At 36.5% G+C, this 24,286-nt stretch overlaps 1 protein-coding gene across 2 annotated transcripts; it reads left to right on the top strand.

The window, feature by feature from the left end:
• Positions 1-345: 345 nt before the first annotated feature.
• On the top strand, positions 346-24,125 carry ulk1a (unc-51 like autophagy activating kinase 1a). 2 transcript variants are annotated; one of them, XM_051903297.1, is made up of 28 exons: positions 346-740; positions 827-919; positions 1,218-1,259; positions 5,221-5,253; positions 5,519-5,555; positions 7,928-8,101; positions 8,453-8,526; positions 9,607-9,708; positions 11,289-11,347; positions 12,023-12,105; positions 12,231-12,281; positions 12,371-12,459; positions 13,535-13,646; positions 13,760-13,805; positions 15,707-15,790; positions 16,047-16,154; positions 16,268-16,377; positions 16,820-16,888; positions 16,981-17,093; positions 18,320-18,495; positions 18,655-18,767; positions 19,244-19,369; positions 19,484-19,650; positions 19,776-19,951; positions 20,040-20,158; positions 21,748-21,905; positions 22,012-22,147; positions 22,673-24,125. In XM_051903297.1, the coding sequence occupies exons 1-28, from the start codon at positions 651-653 to the stop codon at positions 22,726-22,728; spliced, it is 2,796 nt and encodes a 931-aa protein (XP_051759257.1). In that variant the 5' UTR covers positions 346-650; the 3' UTR covers positions 22,729-24,125. The 2 variants fall into 2 exon arrangements, with proteins under 2 accessions (XP_051759257.1, XP_051759256.1); XM_051903296.1 differs by having other exon boundaries at positions 13,535-13,658.
• The last annotated feature ends 161 nt before the right edge of the window (positions 24,126-24,286 follow it).

Raw genomic sequence — 24,286 nt, 5'->3', positions numbered from 1 at the left:
CATGACTGAGAACATGGTCCGCAATAGTGGCCCTTATTTCTCCAGAAACGTGACGTACACATGGCCTCTTCTACCTTTGCCTCCTTCCCTTCCATGACGCATTCCTTAATCCTTTTCTTCTTCCTGACTGTCAACCCTGTTTGTTTCCTTATTGTTCTTCCATTGTCAGAAACAGATACAGCATTGAAAATAAGTTAACATCAGCAGTTCATAAGGGTTAACATTTCTGCCCCGGCTCCTTGCATGCGCAGATCCAGCCACTAGTGTACAGACAGACCGGTAGTGCGCATGCGTGTAGTGAACACGCACAGTTCAAGCTTTGTTTGGAAAGTACGTAGAGCACTTTCCAAACAAAACAGCGCAGCCGAGGCGTCACGACCGACTTCTGACAGCTTCCGAATCTAATTTAGCACACGTTTGTGAACTTAGTGACAAAAACAGTGTTTTAACATAGTATCATCAAGATGACAGTGACTTTGAGTGTATTAACAAGAAGGTAGCGAATACCGATCATGACCGAAGTGTCAGATTGTTTAGGTGCGAAGCAGCTGATGGGAAGCGATAGACGGGACCAGTTCTTCTGTGCTGTAGAGATCCGATACCCTGATCTCACCCGTGGATTTGCTGAACTGCATTAAACTTTATACGCCATGGAAAGCGTTGGAAAATACGAGTTCAACAGGAAAGATCTGATAGGACACGGCGCTTTTGCTGTGGTGTTCAGAGGAAGACACAAACAGGTAAGTTTTCCTAATGCCCGTAACGGAATATGTAAATAATCATTCTACACGACTGCCATAAAGTAAAACGATCTCCTTATCCATAGAAACATGATTTTGAGGTCGCGGTGAAATGCATTAACAAGAAAAATCTCGCCAAATCACAGTCACTCCTAGGAAAAGAAATCAAGATATTAAAGGTGAGTTTCGTAGTTACACTTTGGGTGCGTTTGTTTGTGTACGCACCGGTTTGATATTATACTTTTAAAATGTGACAGGTTCTTTTATATTCTCATAAATATAGTTAGAATGTCGAAAGACGAAACATGTAAGCTGTTCTCGCTGTTTGAAAGGCTTCTACATGGGCTAGTAACGTTTAGCTACTGATATCAAAGCTACAAATGTCATCAGCTCTTTATAGAAGCAATTACATTATGAGATCTGCTCACTAATCTAGTGAAACCCGTGTGTGTGTGTGTGTGTTTGTGTTTTCACCAGGAGCTGAAACATGAGAATATTGTCAGTTTACTGGACTTTCAGGTATGTATCTGCTAACTGTTTGCTGTAACTTGGGGGAATTGAGTAATTTGGGATATATGTCTAAGCCTACTATGTTATTTTAAGTGGTTTCTAATCTATTGAAACAAAGTTTTTTTCCATGTTACTGAAGATATTTATAACTCGAATATCGCATGGCTTAGTGTTGACATTATGGGTGCAGTTCCCTTCATCTGATTGGTTAAACGTTAAATCCCTCCCACTGATGTCACGCACTGTTTATTAGCAGCCAGGCAGCCATGGTGAATAGATGTAGCCTATGTCTGACTCACCGTGAGTAATGATTTCATGTTGCAGTATCTTGCATCAGAAACCGTGAAACCATCTCTGTGAGTTCAAGGTGGGCTCTGTGAAAGGCAGATAAAACTGATAAAGCCTAAATCTCAAAATACCTCCTGTGGCAAAAGTACTAAAAATAAACAGGCAAAAGGCTCATGAAACAATGGCAGCCATGACAGATGTCTGTCTATTGAAGTATACACCTAACACCTGTGCATGCGTTAGCCAGCACCTGCCAGCCCAGCTCACCTTTTTAACCGACTGTCTCTAAAATTTGCATACAGAACAGACGTTGTCTGATGTAGGATTCCCTTATCAATGTATCTTAATGAATAGAGGACTGAAATCCAGGCAGTTGAGCTTATCTGATGACAGGTGGTTGTCTCAGGTGTAGGGAGCTTAAGAAACTTAACACAGTGGGTTACACCTTCCATCTTGTGGTATTGTGCCCTTGAGGAAGTATAACAGGTTTACTTCAAATTGTTTGTAGTGTTAAAAGACCATGATAAGATAAAAGGACAATAAATATGAATCAAATCAAAATTAAATAATGAATTACACACATATTACACATATATAATAATAATGATATTATATATATATATATATATATATATATATAATAAAAATCAAAGTAAATAAAATTAGATATATAATAATTACATTATAAAATTATTTATATATATATATATATATATATATATGGGTATATATATATATATATATATATATATATATATATATATATATATATATATATATGGGTCAACGACATGACAGGTCATTTTTCTGTCTAAAGGCCTTACTAATAATAAAAAAAAGATATGACATCCAAAGTATGTAAGGTAGTACAACTAGATCTCTTTTATTGAATCCAAAAGTTTTTAATTATATTTAGCTACATATTAAGGTATTTTAAAGATTTTGAAGTGTCAAAAGGTCATTCGGTTTAACCATTTTGTGATTAAAATATCTTAAAATGTAATAAATGTATATATTTTTTTATTCTGGCATGATTTTATAACATCATATATCAACATAGTGCAAAATGGTATTAAAATAATGTGTAGAAGTCGTTGCTTTGTTATGAGAAAGAATGTCCGGAAAAATGAATTTTATTGACGTCATTTGGAGTAACCGATATAAAGGGACCATTTTGAATCAAGTCATGTGGTCAATATCATGTGACAGAATGTGACATCATTCTCACACCTGCAAAGGACCACATGGTCATGAAGCAAAGTAACTAACTCTCTCTTAACTATTTGAAAAATTCATGTTTTCACTTGCTCATACCCATGTCCCGAAACATCAGGTCATTCGGTACAACCGCTATAAAACATGGAAAATGTTGTAATATTTAAAAAACTTGTGACAAAAGCAGTGTTAACTGATTATAAAAACCACATAATCTCATTGTTAACACTTAATAAAACTTCAAAATTAATTAGATCTTTATTATGTTTTTTTACACTTTTAAAAACCATATTCGTCAATGACCTATATATATGGATTGCATAGATAGTCAAGCCTCTCACCACATTATCCGTAGAGAATGACCTGACAGTGAATGCACACTAATAATTCATGCTCGCTCCATTACACCTCACGCACTGCTAGGGCTGACACAGGAGCATTCGATACTAAACAAACCTGCAATTATAGGACCACCACCTTTGACTGGCTCCGATATCAGTTTAATCTCCATCTGGGCAGCATTTACAGCATATTACATGTGTTAGTCCAGCAGGGTTAGTCCAGCAGACAGCCCCCAAGCATTGGATCCACCTGACAGCACAATGTGCACCAGGTGGCCGGCTGCTGCCCTGCATGAGTGCTGAACAATAGCACAAGAAAATGACACTTATGCTTAGTCAGTGAAACCCAACTCTCGACCCCATCCTGCACTCGTGGAAACATGCTGTGGAACAGCTTTGAGTTTAACTATGTTTGTTTTAAGCTTTATGTTGTTTCAGTCTTTTGTTGTTGCGAAACACCTTTGTATTGTATGCTGAAGGATCATAATGTTTTGACAGTCTCTAAGGCCTTGTAAATATGTCTGGAGAAGATAATTTAAGTGTATTTTGCCCTCTGTGTGTGGTCTATAGCCTTGGGCTGGGCTTTACCTAGTTTACTTTGCATTACTGCTGATGGCCTGGTTTCATTTCTCATGGATTCTGCACACACACACACACAGGAAGCTTAACGTTAAGCCTTTATCCACAATAATTGTGTCACACTCATAAAATTAGCTGTTACACAACTTTGAAGTCATAAGGGTCTGTTGTCTTTCATAAAACATAAAAGTTCTTTTGCTCATGTAATATGTTATTTAAACACACGCTGTCGCTGACTAAAGCACGCTCCTCCCAGCGCTCTGTCACGCCGGCCGGCTGCTGATATGTATGTCAGTCAGCTGTGGGTAATGACACCTCCTGCTTCTGTCCCGACTGCTGTAACACGCAGGGACTGCATGGAAATTGGCCAAATGGGACTTTTGTTACACAACAAGTTGGCCATGTAAATACCTCACTCAAACTGGTTATAACTGGTCACCATGGCACTTGCCCTGTGTGGACATATTGATCAGCTTCATTAATCCTTTCAGGAGCAGAATTTCTGCATTGAATTTCATTGGCATGAATGGGTAACAAATCACCTAGAATCCATACTGGGTTCAATTATGCACTCTAGGGGTCAAAGGGCATTTTTAAAGGTGGTTTCTACTGCACATTAAGAGGCTCTCAAAGGTCATGATTTGGCCAGTGAAGAGCATTATGCTGCACTCAATATAAATTTATTTTGTGTGCTTATTAGCATAAAAACATAATATCTTCTGCAGTATGAGACTGAAACTTCTTTCAAAATTGCCTGGTATAAAATGTGCTTAAATATATATTATCGTCAAATAAGCAAATTAGAAAGTCCACACAATTTAATTATAATACTCAATAGTATTATTCAATAATAATAGTAATAACAGCAATAATAATTATGAATCAATAAATAATTATTTAATTTAATCGTTAATTATAATATTATACTATTCATTTTTAAAAATATATATTATTAGAACTAATATTACTTTTATATTTTTTATTTATACTTTAATTTATTAATGACTAATTATTTTCATTAATTATTATTATAATTATTGTTAATTAATTATTTAGTAAATAAAAATATTGCTAAGATTTTTTTAGTTTCAATTGTGCACTCAGCTTTAGAGATAAACTAAAGCTATATCATCACTTTTGTATGCTACTTTTGCCCTGCCTTAAGCAACAATTGAAGTGTTTGCAAAAAAAAATAAAAAATTACTATTTTAAACTTCAAAGCAAAAGGGAAAAATTTCCCACAGCCCACGGTACCTGAAAGAGTTAATCAAATAAAACCTGTCATGCTGACGCGTATTGCGATTTGTATTGCTTGCAAGCACATGTTATAATAACACACAATTCATAGAAGGCTTAGGTAAGTGTAAGCTTTGTATGATGAGTCAACTGTGACTCACTGCCATCTATTGTGTGTCTAGCCAGAGGCCTGTCCTGATCTAGACAATGAAGAGTTCGTGCCATGGCTGTCATATGGCATGTTGCTGAGTGTTTCTTGCATATAATCATTTCTAAATGTTTAACTGTGTGCCACATGTCTCTGTCTGCAGGAGATATCGGGATGTGTCTATCTTGTCATGGAGGTGAGTCCAGATGGCATGCTGCACCTCTCACATACCCACTGTAAACCTCAAAATAGATTTCGTGTGAAGTTAAGAAAAAATCAGAGGTCAAATTTCACCGTCCCTTGCAGGATGTCTTTTATGCTAAGCTTAATTCACACTTCTGTTCTGTGTTAGCATAAATCCATTTGAAGCCCTGGTGTTATTGTGATTACTCTTATATTCTGATGAGAGTTTATTTTGTGTTAACTGTACACTTACAGTGTTTGACTCTCTCATTTTACAGTACTGTAATGGAGGAGACCTAGCAGAGTATTTACACTGTAAGTACACTAACCTCACTTCAGTATGTCATATGTCTTTCACTATTATGTGTGCCCTGTATCTGTCCTTGTTGTGAACACACAAATTAGGCACTAAACATAACTAATTAAGATTTTTTGTTTTTTCAACTATTGTTACAGGTGAGGTGTCTAATTTTTGTTGTTATACCTGCTTGGTTTACTTCTGTTGGCCAGTCAGAGCAGGCATACTTCACTGCAGCTTTTATACAGACTTTGGAGCAGCACAGAGGCTCCGTAACAAAACAAAGATAAAATGTCAATGTCAACTTTATTTATATAACACCATTAAAAACAATGATTGTTGATCAAGGTAAAATATGCCCAAAGTCTATCAAAAAAAAAAAAAAAAAAACTATATGCAACATAACAGATTTCAAACACAAACAAGACCAGAAAATCAGCTATGAAAATATATATAAAATTTAATATATATAAATAAATATATACATTAATATATATAAAAAGCTAGAGAAAATAGTCATGTAAATGTAAATATATTGGAAATGAGCCTTAACAACATTAATATCTAAAATCAGACAATATATATCCAATAACAGCTTATACTGAATAAAAGTACATATATTGTCTTATAATTGATATGGTACAGTGTTATTTTAGTACTATTTATATACTATTATAGCTTTTATTAATATTTTGAATTAGCTTTTTTTTCATTGCTTTCGGCATTTTTATTGTTATTTTTTTAATATTACTATTTAGGGTTAATGTGTTTTTATTTCAGTTTTAGTTTTTTTTTTTTTTCCCCAATCATTTTAGTGCTTCAACTTAAACTTATTTCAGTTAGATGCCAAGGCAACATTTCTCATTTTCGTTTAGTTTCAGTTTTTCATCTGATACTTTTTTTTTTTTTAATTTTATTTCAGCTTTATTTCAGTTAACAAAAATCTTTTTTATTAGTTTTTGTTTTAGTGAGCAATAATAACCCTGTTCGATCCCTATCCCTTTTTGCAAAATCTTCTATATCTCTAAAATTCAGCTATTGGGATGATCTATTGGAATTGTTTGCATTGTTTCTTCATCATTGTCTTGTTTTTTCACAAAAGGATGTGAATTGACCCTTCGCTGGGAGTTTGATTGACAAGCGATCTAACCAATCATAACGCCGAATCCGCCATTTTGTCCGACAAAGCAGTCAGGAGTTAGATTAACCTCGATGGACTTGAACTTGAAAAATTATGCGTACTGACGTCTTTCCGCGTTTGAAACAACATTCCTTCTGATGTTCATTCATGTTTATTTGGTGCTATAAATTAACTAGTAGGAAGAGATGATCAATTCACGAACCGTTTGAGCTGAGGCGCTACAGCAATCTGTCAAGACACATTAAAGAGCCACAAAACGGTTTTTATTGTTCGAATTTTTTTAAGAAATTACACAATTTGAAAGCTGGGACTTTGTTTAATATCAAAAGTAACCTGCTCTGTCTTGTCTGTTGACGAGTTGTCAGTGTCCTCTTTGCTCCGCAATGTATTTTTCACTCTGTGTGGCGTGACAGCACCATGGCTTGTCGGACAAAGCAACAGTAACTAAGGGGGGGCGGGTCTTTGCGAAGGGTCGATTGTTTCTAAGATTGTTGACAGGACTTAAGACCAAGGTCTGTTTCTCAAAGGTTGAAGCCTTGAACTTGCTCTGGACTTGGACTTGCTCTTGAAACTGCAGAGATATATTCACCAAACAAACAACTCAGATCGTTCCTCAGAAAGATAATTCAGGACCTCTGAGAATAGCTTAGTTTCACACATGTGCTGCCACAAATAGAGCCTCTTTGGAAGTGGTCTCATCCACACACACACACAGACACACACATCGGGCTTTGAATACATCTTCATATAACCATAAACATTCCAGCGTGGCTATATTTACCATGTTTGCATTGACCAGTCTATTTTAAGCCATAAGACTTGTAGCATTGTTATGCTTTAGGTCCATGCCAGCCTCATCAGGGGCTGTGTTTGCCTTCACCCGCTCACCTCTTACCACAGACTCCCTGGCACAACACCAAGATCCCCTGCTGAAACTCAAACCCGATCCTGACCTCATTCACCTGTCAGTCTGTTATCTGCCCTGTTCTGGAGTGGAAAACATAGAGGCTAAAAATAAGACTTCATGAAACCAGCATGTTTTGAGTGGAAGGAATGAGGTGCACTGGAGAAGGGGGGCTTGGGTTTTTGGAGGCGGATGGCAGCTGGACTTTTTGTTTTTGATGGATCGCTAACTCTTTGTAAACAATGATGTAATATCCCACAATTTAAAGTGTTTTCATCAGAATAATCCTTTAAGTAGTAAATCATAATGAAATCAGTTGTTTGTTCCTAACTTTTTCTTCATAGCTAAAGGCTCTCTGAGCGAGGACACGATCCGCGTATTACTGCAGCAGTTGGCGGGAGCCATGAGTGTTTTAAGGAGTAAAGGCATCATTCACCGTGACCTAAAGCCCCAAAACATTCTCCTTTCGTACAACACAGGTCGCAAGGCCAACCCCAACAACATCTGCATCAAACTGGGTGAGTGCTCTGGGTCAAAGTACACAGTTTTGAACCCTCCACTAAAAGACTGCTCATGGATCAGTATGTACTGATTATGCGACTGTAAGATTGAGATATCAGGTTTGGCAGTGGTTGGTTGTGGTGTTTTTGTTCTTGTGTTATGACTGCGGTTTGTTTTAGGTGTTTACGACGCTGTTATGTTTGCTCTTGAGCGTTATGTAGACACTGTGTGTCACTACACAGCTGTGTAAAGTCAAACAACTAAAAGACACTTGCTGTAAACATTTGTGCACCATCACTACCAAAACAAGCTTCTAAATGTAGTCCTTACCACCATACACTGATTTTCCTTTCTATCTCTCTCTTTAGCTGATTTCGGCTTTGCACGTTATCTGCAGGGAAACACGATGGCTGCCACACTATGTGGCTCTCCAATGTACATGGTGAGTGCTTGACTGCAAAACTTTCATCTTCTGTATTATCCAAATGTTCAGTAGGGCTGCATGATTAGGGAAAAAATCGAATTGGAATTTTGATTTAAGATGTGATTTTAAAAAGTAGTATGATACTTGGACATTTTGTTCGGCAACATAAATTACCCACACACATAGCAAAAAAGGCGAATTTTGAAGCTGTTATGTTTATTTTAAAGAAAAACGTGTGTTCCTAATAAGTAACTAAATAAAAATGTTTGGGGTGTGAGTGTGTGTAATTTACTTTGTAGAAAAAAACGTCCAAGTATCATCAACTTATGTTTACCTCAGTCTTATGGGTTTTTATAAAGTTTTTTAACTTGTAAGTAAAATAAGAAAATCTCAAGGGAACCACTGGCGAATTAGTCTTCTGGGTTTTGACGTCATCCCTGCACAACTCCGTTGGTTGGATGGTAGTAGTTTACTATTGCTGTGATTTCATGAGTGACAGGTTGTCCAGCACAAGTAAACACGTCATCAGAGAAGAGATGCCATTGCAAGAGGGAAGGGAGGTTATTTTGATTAAAGGCCCTGTTTACACCTGATATTAAGATGCGTTTTGGTCAATCGGATCACAATGTGACCGGAGACGACAGAAAAACACATAGAGCAGCAGCTTTAATTTCTGCTCTGACAGCCGCAAAACTACGCCGAATGCAGTGAGTGTGTGTTACAAATCAGGAATGGTGAGAGAATGTTGTGCTTAGTACGTTTTTCATCTTCAAACCAAACTTGCGTCTTCAGCCAACAAAGTTTAAGTCCCGTCTGGCTAGCCCCTGCCCCTTTGAAAGTGAAAGTGCCCTTTGCGGTCGCATCGCGGTGCCCCCGCGTTCCCATTTCTCCCCCCCGGAACGCGATTTCTGCCGAGGGAGAACGATATCCATACCACAATTTCGATTTTATTTTAATTAATTGTGCAGCCCTACAGGAAAGTATGGCATAATAATGTACATACATACTCACGTATTAGATTTTCTGACTTACTCTGTATAACTTACTCCAGATGTTTTACTACTCATACTATACTAATCATCTTGCTCATATTTACAGGCTCCTGAAGTCATCATGTCACAGAATTATGATGCCAAAGCTGATCTGTGGAGTGTAGGGACCATCATCTACCAGTGTTTGACTGGCAAAGCCCCATTTCAAGTCAGTGACATACACACACTGGCACAAAAACAACTAATAGTATGACCCAAAGAGACGAGCGTGGTTTCCCCTGACACATGCACACTCACATCTCTCTCTCTATCTCTCTCTCTCTCTCTCTATATATATATATATATATATATACATACATCCAGAACATTCTTTTGCATTTAAAAAAAATGCGAGACCCACGCCCACTCTTACCTGTAGTCATCTAGCCAACAAATTACGTATAGAAAACACACTCTTGCGATGCTTGCCCCATTAAAATCTTAATGACCCCAGACTTTTTAAAGGTAGTGTATAATAATCAAGAAAAGCAAGCAATGTCACAGAGTGTGACTACGTCGGTCCTGATTGTTCTGGAACTATTTCATTGCGAAAGCTCATGTGTCTGGCACCCTTGGTTATTTATGTCCTGCAGAGTGTGAGACATGATTGTGACATCTCACTGATAAACAGTACCATATGCCTCTGAAACTAAACACACCCTCCTATTTACTAACAAATGCTTACACCCAAACATATACACATGCACACTCATATGGGCGGCATCACTCTGGTTGCACTACCAGAAGAGGGAGTTCCTCTTTTTTTTTTCACTGTGATGAACATATTGCAAAATAAAAATGCATGTTTGTGTAATTTGTTGCTGCAGTACTTCTGCTGAATATTGCCTCAGGCTGGTCATTACTAGTTTGTTATAATTCATAACAGTCACTGCTAGTTCTTAATCCTAAAAAGGTGATGCATGTGCCATCATGTATTATTAAGCTGACCTCTGTTCATACAGTTTCCACACAGCTAACATGTGAGCCCCATCTGAGCACACGGTCAAAACCGTGTCTATTTATGGGTTCATATTTTAGGCTTCAGAAAGAGTTGGTTATGTATTAGGAATTTCTGACAGTCTTGCAATGTGATATCCGTCTGCAGATGGGTCAAGATGGGTCGCTGAGTTCATTCAGAACAGATCGGTTGTCTCTATCCTAACCATTGTTTACCTTATCCTGCATGGAAATATTACTTTTACTGCTTATTCCTGCCGCCATTAGAAAGCCTTTATGGTTTGTAGAAACAGTCCCTCTAGTCTAAAATTTAACTTCAGATCTAGAACAAATGTTTACATCCCACACAGCCAGAGTTTACAAAGACGAATGTAGTAAGTCAAGTGATACTGCTCACAACAAACTATAATCCAGTATCAAGTCTAAAAATATCTGTTATTTGCCTGCCAAGCAATGCATAGTTTTAAGTGAACCAACAATATCTTTATCTAACTAGATTTGTGTGGTTAAGTGAACCAACAATATCTTTATCTAACTAGATTTGAGTGGTATTTGATCTTGCAAAACTTGCTGTAATGGTGAGAGCAGTTAGAACATTGCTCGAGTATTAAGAGTGGTTGCTTACTAGCCCAATTCAAAAGATATTCAGATTAAGTTCCCTCCTTCGTTGTAAATTCTTGGTTTTTTTTTTTTTTTTATCGTCCAGATTTTTTTCCCCCCAGATGATAAGAGAAAGAATTTGAGAAATTGTGTTGACCTCATTATAATTAACTTTCTAAAATCTTTTTCCAGGCAAACACTCCTCAGGAACTGAGGCAGTTCTATGAAAGAAACCGGAGCTTGAGTCCCAGGTAAGTGACCCTGAGAACTGTATGTTAGTCATCAGTCAACATGATCCGGTTTAGTTTGTGCTATGCAGGTTTAAAGGTCTCTGGTGTTGTAAATTTGAAAGAAATTAATATTTTTATTTAGCCAGGATGCATTAAATTGATCAAAAGTGACAGTAAAGACTTTACAATGTTACAAAAGATTTCTGTTTCAAAAAAGCTGTTTTTTCAACTTTCTATCCATCAAAGAATCTTGAAAAAATGTATATGTTTCCACAAAAGTATTAAGCAGTACAACTGTTTTTAATAATAAAAACAACATTGATAATAATAAGAAATTGAGCACCAGATCAGCATAGAAGAAACTTCTTTCACAAACATGGGCAAAACCGACCCCAAACCTTTGAACGGTAGTGTAAACAACCGCAGTTTATATTTATACATGTTGTGAATGCAGTAGAACCGGTTTCTTTCTCTCATTGTTTTTCTCTCTTCCATCTGTCATTCCTTTCCCTCTTTAAAAGTAAAGCTTTATGTAACAAGACTGTTGCAATGTTTGCATTCATGAGTATCACTTTTCTACTTAGTCAATTACAGAGTTACTCTGGCCCTTGCACAAGAATATAAACATGCACACAGAACTGTGCAGGTTGTGATTTCTGTCAGTGACTAACACAGCACCTGAAATGCTTTTCCCAGTATTCCACGTGAAACCTCCAGTCACCTAAGACACCTTCTACTTGGGTTGCTGCAGAGGAACCACAGGGAACGCATGGACTTTGGTGAGTGGACACATACAATCACACATTTACACATTTACACTTTACAAGACTCTGTAGAAATCATAGATTGACCAATTATAATTCCCAGGAAGTGATTATAAACAAGTGATTATTGTCTATTTCAGATCATTTTTTCCACCATCCTTTCCTGGAGGCCAGTACATCCATGAAGAAATGTACGATTATGATGTACATTACTTTTTTCAAACTAACCTGCTGTAGCTTTGGTTACAGTAACATTTACATCTGTTCATTGTTGTCTTAGCCTCTCCAGTGCCCATGCCCACCTATCCCATCTCTGGCTCTGTGAGCTCCAGCAGCGGTTCCTCAACCTCTCGCCTCACCCCTACTCAGGTAACACAGTAACAGTGCATGTGAGGTGTATTGTGATATTCTTACGCTATATATAATGTATACAGTACCATATAGTTACACTACCATTCAAAAGTTTGGGGTCAGTAAGATTAATTTTAATCAGCAAAGATGCGTTATAAAAAATAAATGCTGTTCTATATTCATCAAAGAATCCTGAAAAAATGTATCCGTTTCCATAAAAATATTAAGCAGCACAACTGCTTTCAACATTGATAAAAATGAGAAATGTTTCTTGAGCACCAAATCACTGAAGACTGGAGTAATGACAGCTTTGCCATCAAAGGAATAAATGCCATTTTAAAATGTATTAAAATGATAAACAGTTCTTTTAAATTGTAATAATATTTCACAATATTACTGTATTTATGATCAAATAAATGCAGCCTTAATGAGCATAAGAGACTTCTATGCATGCTTGTTTCCACCACAAAAACAAAAAATTGAAAAAAGGTAATTGTGACTAACTAACAATTCTGACTTTTTCTAGAAATCGCAAGTTTGCGTCTCACAATTCTGAATTTTTTCAAAATTGTGGGATATAAACTCGCAAATAGCACAAATCAAAAAATTAAATAGGTAATTGTGACTTTTTATCTCACAATTCTTACTTCTTTTCTCGGAATTGTGAGAAATAATTCTGAGGTCCAATTCTGAGGGGGGGAAAAAAGTCAGCTCACGTCTAACATTTTCTTGCAATTGCGAGTTTATCTCACAATTCTGACGTTACAACTTGCAGTTGCCACTTTTTATTGCTTGTAATTCTGAGGAAAAAAGTCAGTTTTATCTTGCAATTCTTACTTTATTTCTTAGAATTGTCTGTTATAACATGCTATTCTGACTTTATATCTCGTATTTGCGAGCTTATATCATGCAATTCTGAGAAAAAAAAGTCATAATTGTGAGATAAAAAGTGGCAATTACCTTTTTTAGTTATTTTTTTTATTCCGTGGTGGAAACATGCTTCCATAGGCTTATTTAAAAAATGTAAGAAGTTTTACTGACATCAAACATTTGAACAGTAGTGTATATATATATATGACGTTTTTCTTGACAGTCTGACACTGAAGCTCCGAGGGCCCTCCCTCAAATGAACCCCACACCGTCTCCAGGCTCCCTGCTGAAAGACTCCTCTTCCTCCGAGTCCGATGACTTTGTAATGGTGCCGGGTCAGTTCACCAGTAAGATGAGCCCTCACACTCGTTGACCTACTTTGGATTATGTAACAAACAAAACTGCTTTATTTGCACAAATATAAATCTCAATCTGATCACTCTTGTAGGTGAACTAGTCTCAGCAGAAGGGCAGGACAGTTTGATGCGCAGCGGGTGAGTGAGTTTACATTTTCCCAATACTTTAAGGGTTAAAGTGACACAGGCCACACACAGTGTATATAGTTGCATGTGACATGCTTCTCAACTCTAACCTACACAACAAACGTGCATACATTTTGTTTCTGCACCTAACATAACGGTTTGCTTGCTTGCCAGTATGTCACGTGTCATGAATATTCATTTCAAGAGAGTCAGTTGACCTTTTGACCTGCTAACCATTTTTATGGTTCTGTGAAGAGGTCTGTTTATGCATTGATGCATTTGTGCAATGAAAGAAGGAAGACCTTACAGTCATGATAGCAAAAATTGCTTGAGGATAACTTGAGTATAACAAATTTTCAAATACATTCCAGCAGTTTTTAAACATCTGTGTCTGTCATCTAATGCATTCATGACCTTGTTAAAAGACTAGTTAAGATGCACGTTTATACACTCCTGTTCAAACGTTTGGGGTTTAGTTAGATGTTTTAATGTTTTTGAAAGAAGATTGTAATGATCACCAAGGCTGCATTTATTTGATCATAAATAAAGTAAAAACAAGTAATATTGTGAAATGTTATAACACTTTTCTATTTTGATATATTTTAAGATGTAGTTTATTCCTGTTATGGCAAAGCCTTGATTAGCAATAGACATTTTCAGAAACATTTAAAAAAATCAAAATTTTTATAGATATAAATAAAAATACAGTGCAGAATCAAAATATCTAACCGTATAGAATCAAATTGTAAAAAAGAACTTTATGTAATCCAATATTTTCCAAATTATATTTAATAGTGGTATAGTGTATATAGTCTACCAATTTAAATTAGTATAAATTGGGTCTTTAAACATTATATTATACAGCTGCCTTTTAAATTTACGATGGTGGTCCATTGCATGAGGTTGATGATCATATTTGGGGGTCTGTGGAATGGCATCTAAAAGATGGAAAACCCCTGGGGCCGGTTGCACCAGCTGTGCGTAAATTACAACCTAGCCTAGTTTTGACATAAATGGGCACAAAGTTACAACTTGCGCACTACTAAATATTTGTGTGTTGCACCATTAAACTTAGTTGAAGCGTAACTCTACGTATACACTAAATATTTACGGAAGCCTCCTATCAGGAGTAACGGTTGGAATAAAATAGCAGACTGACTGAACTGCATCAATAAACTCTTGTTTTACCTGACAGATTTCATTCTTTACACATATATGATGCTGCTGACATTTAAACTCTCTTACATTTTAAGAAAGAGAACATTATGTGAAAAGATTACTTTGTTAGCCACTCTTCAACACGAACCCGTCCTAAACAGCGCGCCGCTGTGTGCATTGTTCCCATCACTCCGTGTTGTGCATGTCAAATAAAATCAGTCATAATCAATAAATGTCATTTCTTATGTTTTTTTGTATCAGTATTTATTTATTGATCCTTATTAATTTCGTTTCAAATACAGTTTCTGAATGTTATTTACATATAAAAACATTCATGATTAAGTAGTAGGCTATTATATTTAATGGAAACTTTTTTACTGTTAGCTACGTGAGGCAAAATAAGTCCGAATGAAGGATAAACTGAAATTCACGGAATTTCAACAACTTCTGCTCATGTATTTGAAGGATCACTGTGGGTAAACGTCATATTATGTGACTACGCATTACTTTGCGGAGACCTTATGAGCTACTAGCTACGTTCTGCCTTAAGAGCAAATGGTGCAACCGAAAAAAGTACAGAGTTAGTTACAAACTAGCTAGTAGTTACTAAGCCACTAGTGTGGACTTTACGTTCCAATTTAAGAAAGAACTTACGAACGGCTGGTGCAACCCTACCCTGGTCTATATTATATAGCTGGATGATGGTTTAATAGCATAGCAGTAATGGCATAACTGTGTATGTGTACTATTTCTAGAAGCTCACTGCTGGGTGTCGCTGCTTGTGTGGGTCAAACCCCGTCATCCTCCCCGTCTGTCAGAGCCTCCCCAAGCCCCTCCAGGTACTGTGTGTGCATTAGTATGGAGATTAGCTTTTAATACAGCAGAGACTGTGAAAAAACACACTCTCTCTCTGAAGGCGACAATAGCCTTTGTTTGCATTTGTGAAGTGAGAGACAGCTGGCTGACCGGAGAAAGCAGGAATTCTAGAGATGAAAGTAATTCACAGATCACTAGAGAACAAATGGTTTAAATGTATGTTTCTGCATATGACATGCAAATCATTCAACCCCCCTCTCTCTCTCTCTCTCTCGCTAGGCCTCTGGAGTCGTGTAGCAGTAGTTACGCTCAGTCTGTGCCTGTTCCCGTACCGACACAAAAACACAATTACCACAGGATGGAGCAGAACCTACAAGTGTCTAACAGGTTGGGTTCATCTCTATATCTCTCTCTCTGACATGATAAGAATACATAAATGCACAAATGTGCTCCTGAATGCCCCATGCATCAGCACATGAGCTCTGTTTATGTTATTTCAGGACAACAACACCTGTACATCACTGCTGCTCAAATGGATTTCCAACATGTGGGCAAATCAGGGCTTCTCCAGAAACAGGAGGATCCAGACCGTTTCTACCTTCCCCACAGGGTAAAGAAACCAGTTCATATCACTTGAATTACAAACAACTGGAAAGCTCAATTAAAGTCATGGAAATCAGTTATTGTTAACTAAAACTAAAACTACTATTAAAAAGTTTTCAATAATTGATATAAATCCGAAATAAAATATAAATATTAGATGAAAAACTTAAAAATTAAAAATGACTGACTGAAATAAAATAAGTTGAAGTTGAAGTACTAAAATTGCTAAAAACTAAAAATGAAATAAATATTAATTAAAGCTATATAGAAATATTACATAGAAATGACCAAATTACTAGAACTAAAATTAACTGAAAATATATAAAATTAAAAAAAAAGCTAATTCAAATAGTATATATTACATTGATGGAAATTCATTGATCAAAGGTGAGGAAACCATGTGTTTTTGTAGAGCATATAGAGAATGCTGTTGTTTTTTGTTTTTTCAGTGGGAAATGTTCCTGATACACCCATCCAGCCCCAGCCTGTTGGCAGTAAGACGGGGTTGAATGCTGCAGGTAAAATACCTGTTTCACTGTATATCAATTTGATTTTTGTAAGACTTCTTGTTCCGACTTCCCTACTTCTTCTGTTTCATTTTGTCTCTCAGATCAGCGGCCTGGTCAGGTCTATCCTTTCTTCACTGACCTGACGACCATGGACCCGACCCTGACCCAGAGACTCAGGGGTCATCGGAACAGCCTAGAATCTGTAGTGCACAGAGTGAGTAACTGTTGCTGGCTAATCAGGGAATATACTACAATATAGAGGAGCGAGTCATTAGATTTTGTAATGACTTCAACACAGAACTAAATATAATACATGTTTACTTTATTCAAGTATTTGATCAAATCTTTAGGTATAGTTTGGGGTCAGTAAGATGTTTTTTTTTTTTTTAAATCGAAATTAATACTTTTATTCAGCATGGATGCATTAAATTGATCAAAAGTCACTGTAAACACATTGATTATGTTACAAAAGATTTCCATTTCAAACAAATGCCGTTCTTTCTATTCATCAAAGAATCCTGAAAAAAATGCACAACTGTTTTCAACATTAATAATAATAATAAATGTAATTTAGCAGCAATTAGTGATTTCTAAATGATCATGTGACACTGAAGACTGCAGTAATACTGCTGAAAATTTTGCTTTGCTATATCAGGAATAAATTACATTTTAAGTAGTTATTTAAAATAGTTATTTTAAATTGTAATAATATTTCTTAATATTCTGTTTAACTATCCTTTTTTTTATTATTAAATAAATGCAACCTTGGTGAGCATAAGAAACTTGTTCTTAGTGTTAGTGGAATTTGCATTTTGCGAATAAACTTTATTGCAAATAAATGGAACTTTTAATGGTAATTAACCAAGTTTGTTGCAATACTGACATTGTATTGAGAGGATTGATGCTCACATAAAAATATTGATACCAAATGTTTTAACTAGTAATTTTCTTACTAAAAAAAAAAATAAACTTAGTAGGGAAAGAAAAAAGATAGCTAATATTGACAGATACCAAACATCATTATTACTATATACACTATATAAACCACACTATATTAAAGGCACAGCTAAATTTGACATTTATTATAATGGGTTTATGTGAAGATTGTTTTAAGTTCACTTAAAAGTTGATATAATATTTTTTTTACGCTATTAAATGTTAAAAATGATGAATACTGTAATGTTGAATGGCTATAATTTCTAATTTCATCCCCAGAAATTGAGGAAAAAATATAATAAAGACCTCAGTAGCAGTCTTTATGTCTACATTAATTTGGATATTCAGTGTGAAAAAAATGTATTACAATATAAAAATATATTCAAACTTTTAATGTTAGGTGTGATTAATTGTGGTTAACTACAGAAAAATGTGTGATAAATTAGTTAATATTTTAATCAATTTACAGCACTAACATATATAAGTGATTACTTTTCATTTCAGTGGGATTTGTATCGGCGGCCTGTCTCTGGTCAAACTCCAAGTACGGCGCTGGTTCAGCGAGGCCTGACTACCCGAACCAAGACCATGTCCGACCTGAAAGACCTGGCACAGTACCCGACTGCAGGGCCCCGTGTGCCACTTCTCAGGCCAGCGGAAAGAAGGGACACGGTCAAAAGGTATTAGTCAATAAGGCTTTAGTTCAGGGTAAAGAAAGCTTGTGACACATTAGTGATAAGTTATATTTCATAATCAGCACTGGAATCACTGCAGTGATGTGATTACTGGAAGATGAGTTTGTTCCTTAGAGCTGTGTTTATGGGTCATTTGTGTTGTAGGTCATTAAGTACCGGCCGTCTCTCAGATAAGCTGCTGAAGGCTGTGTTCGGACATCAACTTGACAGGGGCAGCTGTGAGAGCTTAAATTCAGAGAAACCCATGGACACAACAGGTATGAGCTCATGCTAACAGTGATGTTAGCCACTCAACAAAGGACGAGCTTTAAAGTTGGCATGAAACAGGAGTTGCGATAGTCTTTTTATCCCTATTATGATGTATATGAGTAATCACAAATGACTGGAATAGTCATTGAAATGTTATGGAAATTCATTGGTCAAAATTGTGGGAATTGTATATTTCTTCAATCAAACAAAGTTTTACAGGTATATCTTCAGAAATGCTTTTAAAACAATTTTGACCCTGTGTTTAAAAGCACCATAATAACCATGTACAGTCTTGTTACAAGTTTATAACTAAGCTATAGGCCTTATGGCGCCAATTATCTAATGCCATGATAATACCTTTTTAAAGATGTTGTCTTTATATCTGTAGTTAATCATAGTTGTAGATAATATTATAAAAACATAGCATCAGGCACTTCTCATAGTGTATCTGCTGTTTAAAATGCCTGTGTGCTGATCTCTGTAGCACCCCCTTGTGGCAGTGATGGCATAGAGCAAGGCTCAGGCAGTCCTGCTGGAGTTGTGTTCATGCTGGGCTCTCCTGAATTCGGATACACACCTCCTCACGCTACTCGGCCTAGACGCTTCTCAGGTGACATTTCCATTATTTTACTTAATGAGATTGAAACACAAGTATTGTATTTGCGTGTTATTGTATCTGTTAGACTCAGAATGCATTTTCAATTCACCTCATCTGCTGTTAAAGTGGGCACTCCCAGCCCAACAAGCCCTGGCTGGACTTACGGTCATTTGCACGAGGACTACGGATCACCTGACAGCCTGCGCTATGGTTACACAGATGCCATGGCAACAAACCTCAGTGAGGGTGTGGCATTTGTACCACCTGAACTGCCAGAGGAGACACTTATGGAGGTAAAATAATTGGGCTATACATTATGTATGAAAAATACAGTCAGTCAGCTGGCCATTATTAACAATTAGAAATAAAACACTTGTGTACCAGTATATTGAAAATGCCATCTGCTTCTTCTCCACAGGAGGGGCATACAGACTTGCTGAGCCGACTGCGCTTCATTCTAGCCTTTTCCCACTGTATCATAGAGGTCGCTCGAACGAAGGACAGTGGGACTGAAAGGAACATGGCTCTTGATGCTTCATTCTTAGAGCAGAGCATGGTGGCTGACCAGATCAGCCTGCTGAGCCGTGAGTGGAGGTGAGATACTACTCAATCATCCGTAAACATACACGAGTGTCATGTGTATGATATTATGTCACGCACACTGTGTCACATGTGTATGTAGCTCTGCAGAGCAGCTGGTCCTCTATATGAAGTGTGCCGAGCTGCTGTCCTCAGCGCTACACACAGCGATGGCCGGGATCAAAGAAGGCAAGCTCTACCCATCAGGATCTGTTAAACAAGGTAAGTCACGTACTCCAAGCAAATAATCACCAAAAACAGCCAACAATTTTAATGAAAAATCTATAAAAACAAAAACCCTATCCCACTTTATATTAGGTAAAAAATGTTAGGTAGATGTACTTATTGTGTTCATGTCATGTTTTGCTACTACAGGTTTCAGAGTATGGTTAAGTTTAAGGGTGGGTTAAAGGGTTAGTTCACTAAAAAATGAAATTTCTGTCATTAATTACTCACCTTCATGTCATTCCAAACCCGCAAGACCTTTGTTAATCTTCGGAACACAAATTAAGATATTTTAATGAAATCCGCAAGGTTTTGTATCTCCCATAGAAAGCAACGTAATTACCCCATTCGAGGTCCAGAGAAGCAGTAAAGACATGGTTAAATAGTCAATGTGACTACAGTGGTTCAACCTTAATGTTATGAAGCGATAAGAATACTTTTTGTTCGCAAAAACAAAACAAAAATAATAGTAATTTCGTTGCTTTCTATGGGAGATACAAAACCTCTCAGATTTCATCAAAAATATCTTAATTTGTGTTCCGAAGATGAATGAAGGTCTTGTGAGTTTGGAACGACATGAGGGTGAGTAACTAATGACAGAAATTTCATTTTTGGGTGAACTAACCCTTTAAGGGGTAAAGGAAGGGTCAACAATCTAATTATAGATGTAATTATAGAAATTAATTACAGCTGTAATTACATGCAGGTATTTTTTTTTTAAATATGTAAAAACCTGTATGTAAGTAAGTGCACTGTAACAAATGATGAATTTAAATTTTGGTACAAGTATGTAGTATGTAGTTTTTCGACCTTAAAATAATGTCTCTAAAATTATTTCAGTGGTAGAACTACTCTTAACCGGACGAATTCTACTGCCGCTGAGCAGCCAGCAGCTACAACCACACTCTGCAAGTTTTCTAGTTCGGGTTGGTACACACAGCCCCGCCCATCCCCTGCCAGTGGAAGAGCGCAACCTGCTGAATGGCATACATCACATATTTTACGCGTAGCCTGGGTGGAGTTAGCCAACAGCTAACTATAAGACGAAACGTTCTAATATGCAAGTCTCAAAACCATGCGGACAACATTTTATTCTATTATACAAATTACACCCTTTGCAAACAATGCTACATACGAACTATGCGAGCAAAAAAACTAGGCTAACATAGTACCGTTCTTTTTGTTATTGTACTTTTCAATTCTGGAGTAACAATAAATAAAACTATGTAATGATATTTGTAGAACATGGTGTAACATGGACTACTTTACCTGGTCGGTGGACATGGTTTCCAAACGAGGTTTCTGCATTCGCCGGTTCCGTCAGCTTAGTCAACAAATTCACATGTATTGCGCTGCCCATGGGGAAGCTTATACAGCGACAGCATTTAAGTCACTGATACAGATAATTGCGCTTATCAACCACATGGGGGGAACCTTGAGCAAATGTTCCATGGTGTTGCTTTTATAAAAATTGGGACCAAAAAATCTCTAAATTATGCAACCATATATCATTAATAAATGGACATACTGTAATTAAGACATTAATTCTGATTGGTATGTTGTTTGTGTGTGTGTTGCTCTTGCAGTAGTACGTAAGCTTAATGAGATGTATAAGGGGTGTGTGAACTCCTGCCGTTCTCTCACTGAGAAACTCCAGCTCTTCTTCAGCAGCAAGCAAAGACTGATGGACCGCATGAACAACATTACTGCTGAGAGACTCATCTACACACACACCGTTCAGATGGTATTAACACACTTATGTTTGCTTTCTTACAATATATGAGGAGAAACATCTTTGTATCTAATCTGTAATACAGAGTATGAGTTGTGCTCCTCTCTTATATGATCAGGTACAGACGGCAGCGCTGGACGAGATGTTTCATCATGGAGAAACCTCTGTAGAGCGATACCATAAAGCCTTACTGCTGATGGAGGGCCTGTCCCTAATTATTACAGAGACTACAGACATAAACAATATCAACAAATGTGAGTATGACACACCTACTCTACCGTTCATAAGTTTGTGGTCAGTATGATAAACTGTATATACTGTTTTTTTTTAAGAAATTAATACTTTAGCAAGGATGCATTGATCAAAAGTGACAGTACAGACATTTATAATGTAACAAATAATTCTATTTCAAAAATGAAAATAATATCATGGAATATATAGAAACAATCTTTATGACTGCATGTTGCGCATTGGTTGGTCCGGCCTGAAAAATGCAATTTTTTTTTTTTTTTTTTTTTCTTGATTTGAGCGTTTAGAAACAAAATTTGAGAAAGTTGTTGTCAGATTTCATTGGTGAGTTCAAAAAAGAAATTTAATCATAAGCTTGGTGAACAGCTTTGGGGAATTTGATGTTTCCCCATTTAAAGAGATAGGAGCTGTACTTGCATGACTGAAATAGCTGCACGAGAGGCATTTCAAAGATGGCCGCCGAATGAAATGACTTGCCTTAAAGGGACTTTGTCTCATCTCTGATGTACATTTGTTTACCATTTCTGTAGGTAAACAGTGTATTGAGCGGCGACTCTCCTCCCTCCAGCCCAAAGGATATGTGTGATGCATCAAACCCACATCTACATCTCATTTCATCAACAGTTACCATTTTAAATTTCATGAAAGTAAAAACTCACACTCACCCATTCATTTAAAATGTGATACTTGGTTTACAAAGCCAAAAAAAGGTGAGAAAAGACTTTTTCATAATAGGCAGAGATGAAATCTCTATTGATAAATGTATGATCCTTAATGTATATAAACAGAAGCAGCATCTGCTGATTTAAAAATCTATTTTGTTCAGAATACTGTGTGAAAAAAGAATCAGTTGGTTGAATAGATGTCATGTGTAAAGCTTCTCACCTCTAATTCCACACCAAATGCATGATGGCACTTCAAGTGACTTTAATCTTAGTACTATGGTATTAAAACACAGTGTTGGGGACTGAATGAGAAACATGCCTGTAATGTTAGTCTCATTAAGTTACATGGAATGATCCTGTTTTGATGGACTTATCCTGCATGTTTTTGCATGATTCTGAGGAAATGATAGTTATGTGCTGTATCTAATGGGAACTGGTAATCATTTGAAACCTCTGTGACCACCGAACCGGTGTTGGATGTGTAGTAGTCCGCGACAGATGTACAGTTCTAATGTGGCAATTGACCAAAATTGTGGCAAACCTTTGCAGACCTAATGATAAAGACTGTCAGTTTCATATGTTGTCATATGAAGGTGGGAGAAATACTTGAGAATTGTATTAGATTAACTATCATACTGTTATTCATGTATATGTAAACAGCAAAGCACTTTATAAACCCATTTGCCTTCTGGATGCCTGAAAACAACCACTGCAGAGGAGGCAAGCCTTCGATGTAATGGCTCAGTTTAATTAACACCTGAAAGTCAAAGAAAATGCAATGAGATAATAGTAAATAGCTTGTGTGTAGCGTTTTATATTTATGTTTTTAATTGTCAGTCTGAAAGTGATGTTAAAGTTTTCAGTTTGCTTTAGAATCTTTAGTAAATGACTTTTGCACATTTTGCTGGGATGACTTAAGTCTCTTTTTGTAGTGATTTGGTAGTGCCTTAACTGGTTTAATCCCACTGGACAATCAAAACAAATCTGAGACTTACAATCTGTTATACTTCTTGCATATTCATATCATCTTTGTTCATTACTTGCACTATTTTTGCATTTTCCGATGGCAATAACTGTTTTCATATCAAGGTGTTTTTAAGGCATTTAGTCAGAATTGTGTGGTAGAATGATGAATGCACATGAAACTTTTTAAAATAATAGTGATGTTCAATTGAGGACATTGAACTATTTTGTATATGTTGTTACAGTATTTATGATGCCTTTGTCTTTTTATCTCCATTTGCAGAAGCCAAAAATAAGTGCAGAATGCATGTGGTATGGGTGTGTGTAATTGAATAAATTTCACTTTTTATATTTACTATGTGTATGTTGATTAATTTCAAAATGTTTTATGAAAAGTCTTTAAACAGTTACTACAACTTTTTTTTCGTGTTTAAGGTATATATAAGGTATATACTTGTGCAGAAAATCGCTTTTCACCTATTTATACTGTATTTCTGTGTATAAATAAGATTCTGC

The sequence above is a fragment of the Ctenopharyngodon idella genome, chromosome 8 (assembly GCF_019924925.1).
Source record: "Ctenopharyngodon idella isolate HZGC_01 chromosome 8, HZGC01, whole genome shotgun sequence".
In the NCBI taxonomy this organism is placed as follows: Eukaryota; Metazoa; Chordata; class Actinopteri; order Cypriniformes; family Xenocyprididae; genus Ctenopharyngodon; species Ctenopharyngodon idella.
This window is presented reverse-complemented; position numbering and strand designations above follow the sequence as displayed.